The 17,097-nt window shown below is 40.2% G+C and overlaps 1 protein-coding gene across 2 annotated transcripts in view; it reads left to right on the top strand.

Annotated features, from left to right (window-relative positions):
• The window catches only part of NT5DC1 (5'-nucleotidase domain containing 1), a 159,632-nt gene that overhangs the window by 127,277 nt on the left and 15,258 nt on the right, over positions 1–17,097 (top strand). The window contains exons 9-11 of one of the 2 annotated variants that reach the window (XM_072855722.1): positions 8,253–8,371; positions 9,227–9,385; positions 15,536–15,704. In XM_072855722.1, the coding sequence (XP_072711823.1) occupies positions 8,253–8,371; positions 9,227–9,385; positions 15,536–15,704 (447 nt within the window). The remainder of the gene's footprint in view (positions 1–8,252; positions 8,372–9,226; positions 9,386–15,535; positions 15,705–17,097) is intronic. The other variant, XM_072855723.1, reaches the window with a different exon arrangement.

Here is a 17,097-nt window from a genome sequence, read left to right on the forward strand (position 1 = left end):
ACTGTGACTGTTTTGATATTTTTTTCTTTTCTGGTATGTTTCATATTCTGTCATATCTATGATTTTAAACTATTAGTGGCAGTTTCTATAATTTCTAATACAAAATGGTCCTTAACTATTTAATGCCATCATATTCTGATTATAATTAAATACTTTTTCTTTTATTGTATTATTTTATTGTAAGTATTATTAATAACCTATAAAAATACTCACAATTTAGTACATATATGAAGCAATGCCAAGGTAGTCTCTTCCTTGACAGCCATATTCAAATAGTTTTAATATCGGTATGATTTTTAAGTGTGTAATGTAATGCTTCTCTTCTACCATGTGATAAAAAGAAGTCTTGGGTCAACAGGAGCCAGAAGCCCTCTCTCAGTAGTCTCAGATGTGAGCTTTTATTTCCAGAAAAAAAATTATTATTCTAGGGCATCCAGTTTTCTTTCGAAATACTGGGAATGAGCATACTTCACAACTTCTAAATAGCAGGATACCTGTGAAGCACTGAGAGAATAAACTATTTTCAAGTTCTCTCTATCGTTTTCTTGAGAAATTTCCCCCTTTCAGACAGGAAAAAAACATGTTTGAGTTTTTTAACCTCCACACAGCAGGGGGAAGATGTCCGGGCTCCAGTGGCCGGGCCCCTGCGCACTCCAGGAATGCTCTCGCCGCCGCTTGCTGAGCTTGCCGGGCTCGGCAGCAGCACTGTACTAAGGAAACTGGTGTGGGTTGGGGTGGGGTTCTTCTTTTTTAATTACTGAGTCAGAGGGGCAGTCTGAGCAAGGTTTTAATAACCACTATCTGCAGCTACGGAATGCTTGTACAGTTATTAACAGGCAGAAGGCTGGTGGATTTATTTAACTTTTTTTAATTCCCAAATTTCATTTTTTACCTGTGGAATCTTGATTCTTAAGTTAGTCTTTAAAGGTTGATGTAAAACTGCCCCCTTCAGAGACAGCCAATATTTGGAGAGCTGGAACTTCAGACAGAATTAATCAGTAAAATTAAAGTAGGGATTTGAGGTAGTGTAATAAGTTAGGGAAAAAGAATGGAGCTTTCTTATAAATCATAACTCAACTTGGCTGTATAAATAGTTTTCATATAAAAGTTAATGAAAATGTCTATTGTGTATTCCAGGCAAATGAGTATGTGCAATAACTATGCATGCTCATGTCTACTTCGCAAATATTATGCCCTTTGAAATAACATATTTTAGGGAACTGAAGAAATAAAAAACAAAGGCCCCTTGCAGCAGTGTCCATATATTGCTTTATGGAGTTACATTTGTTCAGAATCAAACTGTCTATTCTAGTTTACATATATATTTTATACCTGAAGTATTAAGATGTAGGGAAGAAAAATTCTTAGTCTTTCTGTAACTGAGGATTAAAGAACTTCTATTCTTTTATTTGTTCTTTTTTTAATGGCTGAGGCCAAAGTAAATGATGGCAAGCTTTTCCCCACGACACTGCTGTATCAATTGCCAGTGGGGAAGAGCATGGTCCAAGAGCAAATTGCAATTGAAGGCATGCCTTATTTCAGTAGGTATTACTAGAGAGACTTAGAGGGTAGGATACACTGAAAGATTACCGTCTGCACAGTGCAAAGAAGATGCTTTGTGTGGCTCGATTTTATTTTAATTATGAAAATTGAGACATTTTTCTGAAGTGACAGGTTAGGTCAGAACTGACTGGTGGCCCTCATCTCATCTTCTGTGCTTCCCTCCATCTTCTGCTTTCATCCACTCTTCAAATTTTTGCACAGTTAGTGAAGCACACCCTAGTAAGAAAGGTTACAGACAGTTGCTTGAACTGAACTGCATATTCCTGAAATGATTATGCCAGTTTTTTCCCCAATTACCATACCTCTCCTAACTTACTTGAATTCAAAATGCTTTCTGGAAAAGCCTGTCTCTCTCCATAATTATATAGGGATCTCTAGGATGATGATGATATTAATATTGATAGGGTTATTTGGGGACATTTGTCTGGGTATTGGGAGTTCCTCATTTATAATGCTCTGGAGCTTCTTACAAAACTAATGAGGTCCAGAATAAAACTGTTCTGGGGAGGGAATTTATTTCTTTTCTTGCCATTTTGTACCTCTCCAAGATCCCAATTTAAAAAAAAAAAAAAACAAGCTTACAAAATATGTGAAAAGAAATTAAATTCTGTATTTATGTCCCTCTTACCCTTCCAAAATAGAAGTTCTCTGAGTTATAAATACAATTAAATAAAATTACGGGAAAAGCTTCACCAAATGTGTGAATGAACTACATTTAAAAAAGAACTTGCAGATTAATCATTTTCCAAAAAGTTATTTTCCTTTTCCAAGGAAAAAAAGGCCTTGCTTGTATTTCATCATATCAATGTTTTGAATAGAAATACTTTGTTCATTAGCCAGACTGTTCCTGGGAAGGTATGGAGTTAATGCTTTGACAGATTTCAAAACAAATTACTAAATCTGTAGTGAGCTGTTCTTTTCAGTTCCTGTAACACAGTAATCAAAACTTGCTGACTTCTCTAAAGGAAATAGCCTATTGCTTGGCACAATTAAGCAGTAAGGCAGATTTTAATAAAGACTAAAAAGGTTTTAGTAAAACTAAAAATGTAAAACTTTTTTTTTTTTTTTAATTTATTTCTCTTCTCTAAGGAGTCTGTCTTTCTTATATGCCCAGGGCAATTTGAAAATAAACTATCTTATACTTTGGTCTTATCAGGCCTTATAAATGAGCGAAAGAACAGAAGTCCATCATGAGAAAAAGAATTGTTAGTAATTGCATAAGTAGGACTTATGAATTATTATGAAATAGTTTATTTTTTTCAGAGGATGGTATCTGTATTTTTTCTCAGCTTTATCTATGGTGTTCTTTCAGAGTATTGCCAGCTTTTAGTAGTACTGTTATTTAGTCCTCCACATGAATGGGCACATATATGTTGGGATTGCGAAGCATAAGAAAGATGTATGTAAAATTAAACTTACATTTACATTAAATTTACATTTAAATTAAATTTACAACTATGTAAAATTTAAAATCATGTTCCAGTTTTCAAAACTGAATTTTTACTTTGTTTAGTTCAGCCATTGTCTCACCAACCATAAGCCACCCCAAAGAAGGCAGAATGATGCAAGAGCAGGAAGGGGAGCTGATCTTCAGGCTTTTTCTGAAAAAAATCGAATTGGACAGCCAAAAATGGAGACGGCCAAAATCACTAGTCACTTTGGGAAGCCTTAACCTTCTCTTTCAGCACATCACGCTAAGGGAATAATTTGTTCCTTATCACTTCCCTGCAGTCGTCCAGTCAGACAGGAGACTGGCAAAGCGATGGTGCACGTGTCGGGCAGATGGATTTCACAGCTGCTTCCAGGGCACAGAAGTAATTCAGGGATGGCAAAACACACAGTAATATCTGCATGAACCCTGGAAACCACCCAGCAAAGGTGGTTGATCTATACATAGGAATTTGCGGTGCTACCCTGCAGAAGAGTGCCCATAGGGTATGAAGTTTTACCCCCAGCAAGCTTGTAAGTACTTGCTTTTTTCATGGAGAGCATGCTCACAGGGGAACTCTACAGCTTATGTCATCCTGTCTCATTACCTTTAGAAGAAGAAGATACCAGAAGGATTTTACTTATGCAGGTCCCTTTGTCTCAACTGTAAAATGACGTGCTTTCCTGCCCCGAGTCCCCTTCTGGAAAAGAGAGTTTATGTTACCTAAGTGAGCTCAAAATGCCATCTAGAATCAGATTGTGCTTGCAAGCTGGGCTGGAACATAACCCGGCTTTTATATTAATGTCCTCAGGCCCTGAAATGACATTATTTTAAATTGCAGAGAGGCATATCAGTATGATAGTTGCGGATCATAAAATATACTTGTTTTACAATAGCCCCCTGAGGCGGTAACCAGGGCTTCAGTGTGCTAATCCCACAGACCCCTCTGCGCTAAGCGCCTGCACACGGCGAGAGCCCGCGGGAGCTGCCCATGGGTAGGAAGAGGCAGGAGCAGGTACAGGCACGAGCAGCGACAGAGTCACCGCATGTTTGTATTCTATTGCACGGTTCAAAGGAACAAAAAATATCAGTAACCCTAATAGCCGGTCTAACTAGATTTGTATGGAAATGAGTAAAAGGCTGTCAGGAGAAAGACAGGAAGGCAGAAGGGGCTGCTGGGGAGCTGTACACACGCTGCAGTTAAACCTAGTGCATCTTCAGCTGGCATGGCCTCCAGGCACTTGGAGTTGCTTTCTTACGCCCATCTCTGCCCAGTCAAGTAGGTGCAAGGTGTCCTCGGGCTCTCAGGTGAGTCACTCGCGGGTCCTCGCCCCGGCGCGTAACCGGCACTCGCCGTAGGGCACCCAACTGGAGGAGCAGCGCAGGGTGGTGGCCTCAGGGGTGGTGAGCTGATGAAAATTAACCTCGGTGCAGGTGTGGCTGAGTATAGGTGAATAACTGTCGAACTGTAAATTCCCCCTCTCCTCTTAGCTTCTCTCTTAAGCTCGGGCTTCCTAAATGAAAGCCTTTTCCCACGGGCTGGGGTTTAACAGTGTAAACGCCAGCCAGGTTAGGGATAGAGCTCCAGGTTCAGACCCTGGGCTGAACATGCAGTGTGGACACAACCTCAGCGCTGCATGTGTTTAGTTTCCATCTCAGCAGGTATAACCCATAAAAGGATAGCAAAGCAGACGGCAGTAAGCAAGCACGTGCAGAGTCTTTCCCAAGGAGCAACTCTGTGCCAAAGTAAATTACCATCAGTTGTCTTTTAAACGGGTATAAGCTTCACTGATTACTTTTTGCATATTCATTCAGAATGAAACCAGATGTTCCTCAGCCCATGTTACAAACCTGCAACGCACATTTAAAGCAGGCAAGAAAATTCTCACAAGAAAAAGGATATTGAGTCTTGTTAGTGAATTAGTTTATCAGAAAAAACCTATCTGCTAATGGTGATGGGAGTACACTTCTGAATCAGAAAACTTTCCCCAAGCTGTTAGACACAGCAATATGCAAATTGCCATTCCAGCAATATTAATATTGCCCCAGCATAAGTCAAGCTTTTGCTCTTGTTTTTAAAAAGGAACAGTAACTTCCCCTCAGGAAAACTGCTCTGAATCACTGTTCAGGTTTGGTTGAGTGTTTTAATAGGATGATTTTCTGGGTTTAATTATTTTAATTTTACTTGCTTGCTACCTTTGTTTCTTGTCGTGGCACGTTTTCAGTCTACGGCCAGGAATCCGGGTTGCAGTGATGTATTAGACTTCAGAAGGAAGCAAGTCACTCTATCTCAATCATCTGAGAAATTCTTTTTGGTTATCCAGTCTGTTTGAAATTGTCAGGACGTCTCCTTTTGCTCCCAGCTTGTAAGACCTGAAGCATTAGCATCCCCGCCTATATATCTGTTGCTTCCTGCTGAAGAAATATTTATAGCATTTCTGACCTTTGAATGAACTTTTACGAATCAATAACAGCAAAGTGGAAGGAAGGTCAGCAGCAGTTTTCCTCTTGTGTGAGTGTAGCCAGTTAGGCTGGCAATATCTAAAATAAATTAGGACCTACCTTTTATGCAGCATTTTTGCAGGAAATTTGCGGATTTCTTCAGCGCTGTCATGTAGCTGCTATCTGAAGGATACAATACAAGGCCACAGCCAATGGTGTCATGAATGGGTTTTCAAGTTGTTGCATGTTAATTTTTACATGGCAGAACTACTACAGGCCTTAAGAGCCAGTGCTGAAGAATGATTTCCTTGACTATATTTTGCCACAGGGAAAGTGTAAGTGGATTAGAAACCATTCTCATTAATGGCTTACTGCAACTGAAACACCATTCATTTCCTCCCACTTCAGATTACAGAAATAAAATTGACACAGTCACCCCTGGATGTGTGAGCACAAGCAGCCATATGACATAGTTCGAGGCCAGGTTTGCCGCTTCAGAGTCATTATCCCTATAACCCTACAACTCAAATATTATAAAGGACCTTTCCTAATTCCTCAGGTTTCTGAAGCTCCTTTCAAAATCAAGGTGTTCCCATAATGAATTAGACATCTCAATACTGTTTGCTGCCTCCAAGCACGGAGGAGGAAACCAGGCTTCAAAATTTCTCCTCATTTCACTGCCTAAAAGCGAAGTACCCAACTTAATTAAATCCTTTCCTTCTCCAGAGCTGGCACCTCTAGAAAGTGCTTCTTGCACTCTCTTTTGCCTACCAAGGGATCCTGGCCAACTAGTTGAGATTGTAACCATAAATTAGAAGCCTAAACTCCGGATGCATCGAGTTAAGTGAGATGAATCCCATTGCTAGGGGTGACAGTAATAGATCTCACAGAGTAACAGATCTTCTACCTTGTAATTAGAGTGAATTTTTTCAGTCAGGACTGCCCCTCATGCCTTTCCATAGAGGTAGCAAAGCAGGGTCTTGCCCTTTGCTGGAGCCTTCTGGTGCTGCTGTAATACATAGGGCTCCTATTCGCAAATGCAATGCTGTTATTCTGAAAATCCCTCTCATAATAGCTCCATTTTTCTCTAGTGTTTTCCTGATTGACTGAGTGGAGAGACAATGCTAGCTACACAAACCTTCACAAATTTCAAGAAACTTTCGACAGCAGCTCCAAAGAGTTGTTTTCATAAGTTTCTTTTTCTGTGTCCATATCATTTGAAGATTGTGTCTACTTGTTCAGCCAGCCTTACAAAGATGTCTAAAAATACAGGGAAAATAAAACAAATTTGCTGAAGTTTGACAACTTCTGTTTGATCAAAAGTTGTTTGGTCAAAAGTATTTTAAAAGTCAGGAAATGAGGATTTTTTTATGGATGCTATCATACTTATTATTATCGTTAGGTTTCTGAAGAACAAAGGAAAAGACATCTCCACACAAGTTCTACATGAATTGTTAGTGTCAACTTTGAATTTCCTTGTTTTTTCCTAGTTTATAAAACACCCTTAATATAGAAACGTTTTGTCTGAGAATAAATCCTGTGTTTATTCAAATTCTTAGATTCTTAATATTAAAGAATGATTTACTGCCTCTCTCCACATACCTATTTCCCTCTTTTTGCTTCTTTTTTATTTCTTTCAAGGACCAACGTACTGTGCCACGTACATCTTCAGTGCTCTTAAACATAAAGCTGTCTTGTCATTTCACTGTTCTCCAAAATTTGCATTCCAGCTTTCAGCAGTCTCTAACCAAATGAAGTTTGCTCTGTCTTAGCCTTCTTCCTAACACATTTTAAGTACTTTGAAAAATTCTATAAAGCAGGAGAAAAACTGAAGTCCTGATGTTACACCTAAGTCAGATCAAAGTACTGTATTGGCTTCTAACCCCTCTGTCTCTAGCATAAAAAATAAGACATGTTTGACTGAGACTGAATAACAAAATTACCCTTTTGTTTAACCACTTCAATAGAGAGAAGACGTTAATATTTCTGATTAAATTCTAGTTTATTGGTTCACTAAGGCTAGTATTTTAGCTCCAGCAAGAAGCTAAAAGGAGTTCATCTGGCAATAGCACATGGATCTGAATGAGCAATACGGTTACCTGGACACCAGGACAGATCCAGGTGCTTTGGGACCAGCTAGAAACAAAGCCTATGGCACAGCTGGGTGATGACCAGGGAGTTTCAGCTTGTACTGATTTTTCCAGTTCACTGACAGCTGCCAGTGTGGATATATGCCAATGTGGATTACACCACCAGCAGCAATATTGTCCACTCGTTATTTCTTCAAAACTGGATGATAACTGGAATTGCTTACTGTTTGTGCTGATCTAAGGCTGGCAAATGCCCATAAGAGCTACCTCAGTCTGTTTTGTTGTATTTATGTCAGTGTTTAAAACCAGTAGGTAATTTGTCTGTGGGGAAAGGTACATGCTGTCTCTTACAGTCTGTCTTATATCATGGTTTCACCTTAGATCTGTAGGAGCTCCTCCATCAGTCTGGTCCGTGTGGTTTCCTGCCTTCACTGCTGCAGTGTTTGGAAGGCAAAGCCTGTGACTTTGATTCCTCAGCTCTTCTGTAGCCCTTGCAGACGAGGCTCAGCTGCTTCTTTTCTCACAAATGTCTGCCTACCCCCAGCTACCAAACACCTTGACTGAACCCACAGTCAGTACCAGGACTTGAGCCAGACACTGGAGCTGGTTTAAGGTCAAAATAGACCATGATCTCCAAGCTGTGCACAGGCAGCTTCTCACACGTCTCACGAATACAGGAGCATGGGCTGCTCTCACTAACAGTGAGCGATTTTGCTTGGTCATTTCAGAGAATGACGAGGAGCAGGAGGCTCTGCTATCACTGGACAAGCCCGGCTGGTATTCCCAAGGTAATGCTATCCAGCTTTATGAACTACTGAAGAAGATGACTGGCAAGTTGGATCCCAAGGTATGTTGTAAGTGAGAGTAAATCTTTCTGAAAATACCCTGTTTCAGTCTAAAATTCACCAGACAAGCTTTCATTGAAGTTATTGATGTGATCGGTCACAGATTTTTGTTCTGGTTATGCTTGCTGTTGTCAAACAGACTGTAGTCCAGCAGTGGAAGCAGCACATTAGTCTTCTCATCGGTAGAATATGTAAACTTTCTATATGTTTTATTCTGTGTGCGTGGTCATGCATTTCGGCAACTTTGGGGAGAATCAGATTGTAATCAGGAATAAACAATCTCTCTGAGGAAACAGACCAAATACATTAAAAGGTGGCATCAGTGAAAACTAGGATCGTGTTATTTTAATTACAGGTCTGGATGGGTGAAAATGCCACTGAAGACGGTGGGACCACATTTACCCTAGTGGATAAACTACCCCCTGGGCACAGAAGAGTTCTGAGTCACCAAGAGATGCTCCGTGTTCTCCCTTGTTTCCAAAGTTGTCCAAAATTCATTCCTGTTGTGTAGTGTATTTTCTTGGTAGTCTTTTCCACTGCTTCCTGGCAGGCTCTTTCTGTCAGTCAAAAATCTCAGCATGGCTCCTGTGCCGGTCCCAGCCGGGCATCCCCGCCCAATGCCCCTGGAGGGGGAGAGCGAGGAGGGTGTGCAGGGTCAGCCTTTTCCTTACAGAGCTGGTTGAAGATAAAACCCCAAACTGTGGCATTAATAAGATCTGTGTGTGTCATGGCCAACTGTAAACACGGAGGAATTTTTATTAGGTAGTTTTAAAGCTCTTTTCCTCTCTCTGTGAAATACAGTTTGCTTGTGTTTTCCTCATATACAATGAACTTTTAATTTGCTCCTTCCTTTGTAGGTTGTTTATTTTGGTGACAGCATGCACTCAGATATTTTCCCTGCTCATCACTATAGCAACTGGGAAACCGTCTTCATCTTAGAGGAGCTTCTAGGGGACAAAGGTACGGTGCCTGCGGAGACTGAATCTGAGCCCTTGGAGAAGAAAGGAAAATATGAGGTAAGGGTTCCTTGCAGATGTTTCCTGGAACAGAAGAAAATAAGTTACAGAAAAGCCTCATGCCACCTGTGCCGAGAACGAGTCTGCTTATCTTACCAGGCTGCTAGCAGCATCAGCATCCCTCGCAGACATACGCTCCTTGCCGGAGCAGGAGGTGCCATCCTGTCCCAGCTTGGCATTGCTTGGGTGAACAGAGCCTCTACCCAGAGCTAAGTCACGGACCTCAGAAAAAGAGCTGTGTGTGCAGTCCCTTAACCAAAAAACATAGTCGTCTTTTCAGTAACAACAACCTGCCCTGTGTCCTACAAGGAGAAATTTCATGGCCACTTATCACAAGTCCAGCACCTGAACTCTGCCGAGTTCATGATGTTTCCCTGCGTGTTGTGGCCAACAGTAAATAAGGAGAATTTTTATTAGGTTGTTTTAAAGCTCTCTTTCTCTCTCTGTGAAATACAGTTTGCTTGTGCTTTCCTTACATGCAAAGAACTTTTAATTTGCTGCTTCCCTCGTAGGTTGTTTATGTTGGTGACAGCTGCACTCAGATAAGAGGAACTGTTTCGAAGTCTGGTCCAATACGGACTACTGATAGTTACCTCAGATAAATAATGTGATTTTCAGGTTGATCGCAGCTGGGAATCAGGGCCTTAGCACAACTGCCACACTTTAATTTCCCCACAGAAGGTGGAAGGTTACTATGGTTTATCCTTCTCTCCGCTGCCAAAGAATAAAGGAGAGAGATAGGGAATGGCACTCGGATGGCCGAGGCGGCAGTGTTGTACCTCCAGCGTGTCCTGGGTAGGAACTACAGTGCAGCTTCGCTCTCCGTTTGGAGTGCTTCTTCTTTTCTTATGTTCCTAAATAAAGAGGTAATTTTCTTCTAATTGCAGAGAGATATATATGCTTTTTGCACTTTGCTTTGAAAAGCATTTAACCTTTTTTTTTCTTTTTAAATAATTACTCTTTGTGATTAAAAAGTTAACTTACTGATAGGAAGATTTTTGTGGGCTGCGTTTATACTAGAGATGTTTTTAATCTGACTAAGAAACATTTTAAAAGCCCCTGTTTTTTATGGAGAAAAAGGTATCTTGAATGGGACGAAAACAATATAGATGTGACATCTATTTCTCTACTTTTTTTAATAGACATATCTAATATTTTCCCCACTATCCTGATTTCTAAACTAAGGTCAGACAAGGACATTTCAGTCACTGAAATAAGGAAATTTAATCATTAATGTTTAGGCTTTTTCCTGGGTTGTAAAAAAACAAAAATGACAAACAAACTCAAGTCTCCTATCAAGAAAAATGTGTTTCTCATTAAGAAAGGGGGGGGGGGGGGGGGAGGAAGAGCAAGCAGTAGTGCTATGTAGGTTAATATAATTTGACTTAATTAATGCTATAAAAATAACTCATTCTCCTCCATAAATTTATTCATTCTCTGACTGGAGACTCTGCTGCATTGCTGCATAGAAGTTACATCTCTGTAAGATCTGGGGGTTTTTATTCAACCATGGTTTCTTAAGCATGTTCAATATATGCTTTTGAAGCACACATTTTTAAACAGACAGCCAGAAAATGTTTCTTTTCCTGGAAGTAGAAAGAAAGAGTTATTGAGTGATGGGTGTCTAAGCCCTTGATGATTATTTGGTTTTATCTTGTTGCAATACCTCTAGCTGACTGCTCTCAAAATCCGTCTTCTCTATTGCTGCAGTTATCAAGCAGGAAATTGAGACTTTTAGACAGGTGCTTGACATTTCACTAACACTGTAGCATTCCTGATAAGAGATTGCAGTATCTCGGGGAGACGCCACCCCTGCCACACACAGCCCCTGTTCAGTTTACATCCGCTACCAGTGACAGCAAGCAAGCAAGGGAGAAATGAATTGCGTTGATTAAAGGAACCTGAACCAGGGGGGCCGTGGCAGGTCAGTGGTGTTATTTCATTACCACGCTGCTCACTGGAGTCTGAACAACAGGTCACATCCATATCTCTGCAGTTGACTGGACACCACTAACTTAACAGGACTAGTTCAAAGGGACTCCCTTTACAAGCCTATGGAAGTTTTATTTTCATTCCCCTAATCAACTTCTCCCATTAACCCTTTGGTTAAGAGGGGAGAAAAGCCAATTCAAAGGATTGTACAAAATCAGGTGTTTTTGGAAAATTAGGCGCTAACAGATTAGATTTAGTCTTGTTCATCAGCCTTATCATTCATTGGCAATAAAAAAAATACACTACTATTGCAGATTTTCCATGCCATGCTGTATGTTCAGAGAGGGACTGAATAATACAAGATGCAATACTCCCTTCTATCAATCTTTACAAAAAATTAGTAAAGAAATAAGTATTACTTCTAATTTGCGATTGCATCTTCAGAAAGAAATGCCAAAAACCTGTTTTCAGTTGTTTGACTGGTATTTCATCGCTAACAGAGAGAGGGGAAGAAAACAACCTCCTCACAAACTGGGAGGCTAGTAATTTCCATTTTCATTAGCAGTTTTTGTCTTTTCCCTTCAATTAAATACATGATATACATGTATTTATGTAGGCCAGATACACATAACTGTGAAATTATGGTAACAACTGCAGTTCTTTGAAGTATATGAGTCATAACCAAATGAGCAAGAGAATAGCAAACTAAAAAATATTCATGCAATTACTCAGCTCCTAAGTGTATTGCAGCATGCAGGGGGAAAAAAAATACCAAACATTGTGTTGAAACAAGATTCCCCCCAGATTTGGGCATTTGTTTGCCTGGCTAGAGGCTTTGTTTTTGCCTTCTGTTCTTTAAATGTGTGATCAATTCCATCAATGAAAACTCGAAGAAAAGCTGGAATTTGTCCCAGGATTTTGAAGGAAATTATTACAGAGGAGCTAGTCAGTGAGTAAAAATCTTGGGCTATAGGAATGAATGGAGCAGAAATCGAAGAATTTATTGGCGGATATAGATGATATTTTTGCAGTTAGAAGGAAAAACTAATTTTTACAATATTGCCTAGTGGCTGGTTGGTTGGGAGGGGTCAGGGCCCTCAACCCCCCGAATTTCCGGGACTCCCTTGCCGTGACCATAGACAAAGCTAATTACTCCATGCCTTTTGGCTCTGTTTGTCTCTTTATTCCCGTTTATCTTTAACACAAATCTAACAGTACTTTCAGGAACAACCTGATGGGCTGTTGTGAAGCCTGGCAAGTTAAAGCAATATCCTTAAAGCAATATCCTGAAGTGAAATGCATTTTATTTTAAAGCCTGCTTATCGTGATCCATGTTGTAGTTTAGGTACAATGATCATGGGTGAAATGTTTTATATTTGCACATGACTTGTGGGAGGCAGGTTCTGTGCAAAAGTTAGACCAGTGGCAGGCTTGCTCATTTGCACACCCAGCATGGGCGTGTTATTCAGGGACATCTGGTTGTTGTGACCAGCACAGCTGTGCTGGAGGAAACACCTCAAATACTTGCCATTATACTGGCAAAACCATAATTTGAGCATTGATTTTTTTCTGGCACTAAGAGTCGGTGGCGGTGTTACTACCTGGGTACAAAGCATACAGCCATCAGTACCATCTGTCATATTGGATGCAGTAAGGTAATCCTAGCGCTCTGCGCCTGGTACAAAGACAATGGCATAGATGGCAAATCTCCGTCTAAATAATGCCTTTAAAAAATACTAACAGGTTGATTTTTTCACTCCTGTCTCCTTTACATCCTTCTTTCTTTCATCTCTTTACCAAATGTAGAAAAGCTTCAGAGCTCAGCTCCCTGCCTATTTGTATTTTAGAAAGGTCATTTGTAAGCTGACAAATCAGTGTTACCCAAGGGTCCTATTAACAGATTCTGTCTGCTCTGTTAACAGGCCCTATTTGTCTGCAGTTAATAAAGCAAAGATGATAGTAAGTATTCCAGGTGGTTTAACTTAGTGGAAAACCCTGGGACTTGGGGAACGCTGGTACCATCGTTATTTCTCTGAAGTCTAGTCATTGAGGCTTTGTACCCTCAACGGACACAATCAATGTCTGACCTGCTACTGTCTGTCCAATATGCCTGAGAGCAAAACCACATGCTTGGGGGTTTTGCATAAGAAAGAGGGATTGCTCAGCACTTCTCAGGATCTACTATCCTGCTGCGAGAGCAAACCCCATGTCTTGGGACTACAGGAGTGGCTGGTACACCTTCCAGAGCTCCTCCGCCCCTCTGCTGAATGCATGCCTCCAGCCGTGTGAGGAGTAGCGATGTTAACAGGGGACTTTTGCCTCATTTCACAGATGTATAGATTCATGGTATGTGGCCTGTCCTTCATCGCAGGCTACGTATGCTGCAGACGAGATATGGACATCTTCTAGGCATCAGTTAGGGATGGCAGGGGAAGCGATGTCTGATGTTTCCTAAGGATGTGGGCAAAGTTTTGACAGCTCTTTTCAGATTTGAGATCAAGATTTAGCCTACCAAACCGCCCCTGTGATGTGGAGGTAAGCCAGTGGTGGAGACTTGGTGACTTGATGACAAGTCTCATATCTCACTGGGTTTAGTTTTACTAAGGGCTTGCGCTGTAAATCCAAAATGTAATTCCCTCCTCCTTAATAAGGAAGAAATTCCCACTCTGAGAGTCAGACCTCTGAAAAAATCAATTCATTTCCTCAGACTGCAATTTTAATTGCCTATTGAACCAATCATACATTTCAAAAAGCAGAAGCCTCAGATTTTTTCTCTTGTCAATAAACAAGGCCCTGTCTTTTGTGCAAATGCTTATGTGAGCCAGTACTGGGGTTGTTGTTTTGATTAATCACCTGAACAGCTGTAATGGCCTTAAGAGTTTTCTGCATGTGTCATCCAGCTGGCAAACAGATTTTAATTCAGCATAGCATCTACATTTAATTATGACTGATGTAAAGTCCTGGGATTTGCATGGAAAGATAAGATTTGGCCAAAAAAATGTAAGATGCTGTCCCTGTGTGTGGGGCAAAAAAAACCCACAAAAGAGCCCAGCTCTTAAGTTAACTGCTTGTTTTGAAACAAAAGATATGGGGGGGTTTTCCAACCTATTTACATCAGAAGACAGTAGCCAATATCTAAATTTGTCCAAATCAATACTTCCTCCCCACTCCCTGCTATGCTCAGAGAAAAAACTGTTACACGGAATCACAAAAAGAATGGCTCTGTGTTTACATGGTCTGTTCAGCTGGATCAACAGCTTTCTTGTGATCAAAAGCCACAGACCTCTGTCATAAACACAAATTATTCCCACAGATTCTCAAAACTGTTAAGAAAGGGGTTAAATGGAAAATAAAGTACAAAAGTTCATGAATCTGGAGGCACACGCTAGGATATCTGTTCTTCTATGCTTTGCTGGTCTGAAAAGATAATTTGCACACAAATGACTTTAACAGATTTTCTATAGTATAGTTCATGGTTTTGTTTTCCATTTTTTCATCTTTCTGTAGAGGCCTCCTGGAGCTTTTTCTGGCTGCTCATGGCAACATATAGCAGGTTTCAAGATAAACTGCTAAAAAAATCCATTTTCCCAATGCTGCTTTAATGCTTTCTTTAAAACATAACGAGTCTACATTTTGTTGTCTGAAAATGTACATAACAAAAAAAATCAATTTTTCACAATTTGCTAGGCAACCGAATGGCTCTCCATGGATCCTGCGGCTCTGTTCTCACTCGTTCCTCAGCTCAGAAACAGATAACACGACACAGGTGGCATGATGAATCCTTTGCAGTTACTCCATCCAGCACAGGGAGACTCCTTTCTCCCGGGAGGAGTTCCAGGCTGGGTTATGGTCTGTGCTGCAACTACTCGGCTTCTCCAGCAGAGAAAGGCAGCAGGCTATTCACGCTATCGAAACAGAAAAACAGGGAAAATAGAAGATTTTTTTAAGGGAAAAATATTTAAAGCCAACTTTTTATGTCTTAGGGAATCCATAAATTGCATAAACAGGAGCTTGGGGACTTATGGGAGGAAGATTGTTATTGTTTTTCTTTATAATTTTTTAAAGTCCCAGCAACACCATTGCTCCTGAGATACAATACAGTTTTCCCAGAAAATGAGAGAAACACTAGAGTTCCTTAAACTAATGCTTGTGGTTGGATAGAGAAAGAAGATTTCTTTTTTTTTTTTAAGATTACATATTTATTTATTTTTATTTCAGGGAGATCAGCCCAAAGCTCCTTACTTTGTATCTAAACAGTGGGGCTCTTTCTTCGTGGACAGATTGCCAGGCCTGGAAAATGCAGAGGAAACCTTAGTTCGCACATGGTCCTGTAAATGTATTAGCACTTATAGCACTATTGCAATCCCTAGTCTTGAAGCAATAGCAGGTAAGGAAAATTGCTTTTTTTTTTCCCTAATGAACATGTAGTATTCATAGTAACTTTGCCATACTGTAGATCTATTTTTGAGATTACATGTATCTGACATACATTCAAAAATATTCTGTTCATATCATGCAGCAGTTAATGCTAGTGGCTATGAATTACTTTGAAGATTATGCTGTTAGCAGTTGTCTGCTACACCAGTTCAGTTTTTTGTTTGTGCCTGCAAATATGAGATGCTTAGTTTATCCTATGTTAGAAATAGGATGCAGCATTTAACAGATTGTAGATTAGTTCCTGAATTTTGATTCAGGACTTCCCCACAGTATTTTGCTGTGTCTACGTCAGTGGTGAATTACCTTAGGAAACAAACACATGCCAAGTTACTTGGGTTTTTTAGACTTCCAAATACGTTTCTCTGATCTGGCTTGTTATCCTTCCTCAATCAGCTCACTTACCCTTTTACAGTTGAAATGGAGATGAACGAACGCAGGAATGTAAGAAAGCCAAGAATGCCTAGGACTGGGCTTCTCTCTCTTTTTTTTTTAACGTGTGTATTGCTTTTGAAACTGCATCATCATGGGCAGAGCTGGAGCCTAAAATATTCTCCTTATCTGGAAAACAAGGCAATCACAAGCAATGTCTTGTTCTCCAAAAATTCACCTAATTGAGAAACCAGCTCAGACTTTCTACCTTCTTACATCAAGGCTGCGTCAAAGGTACAGTTATGGCTGATCTTCTGATTTCCACTAATGTTTATCCCCAGAGGGACCATACATTATTTTGTATGGTTTGTAGCAATAGTTGTAGCAGTAATACTGCAATAACTTTGCAACAGCAGTACATATTGGTTGATTACGAAGTGGTGGTGAAGACCCTCTATCTATCCTCAATCTGTCATTTTGCCTTACTGAACTTTCAATATACCATATCTAAAGGAATAAACAAATTATTAAATGAATGAGGTGCTTTGCTGTATGAAGAACACAGCAAGCATTTAGTTTACTAACCCCTCTGTTCAGCATCTGTTGCCTACTTCATGCATAAGACCAAGGAATAAAATGTTGTTCTGAGAGAGCACTTCAGATATGCCCAGCAGTTATTTCTACACCAGAACACGATAGACCTGTTCTTTGCAACCATATTCTACACATGTATGTACACTGTAAGGATATCTCAAAACAGGAAACTCATACGGTGCCACAATTTATTTATGCTTCTGATATTTGCCGTGTTGTAGTCTGTATTTCAGCCTAAAGGTACAAAGCCCAAATATACCAAGGGAAATTGCCAGGAGAGAGGTAACTTCTGTAAAACTCCTAATACCTTTTCCGGAGTCCTTCCGTGGCTTGCTTTGGAAGTGTTGGCCTGGAGGAAACACGCCAGTCAGCCACATTCT

This window comes from Ciconia boyciana, chromosome 3, assembly GCF_034638445.1.
Source record: "Ciconia boyciana chromosome 3, ASM3463844v1, whole genome shotgun sequence".
In the NCBI taxonomy this organism is placed as follows: Eukaryota; Metazoa; Chordata; class Aves; order Ciconiiformes; family Ciconiidae; genus Ciconia; species Ciconia boyciana.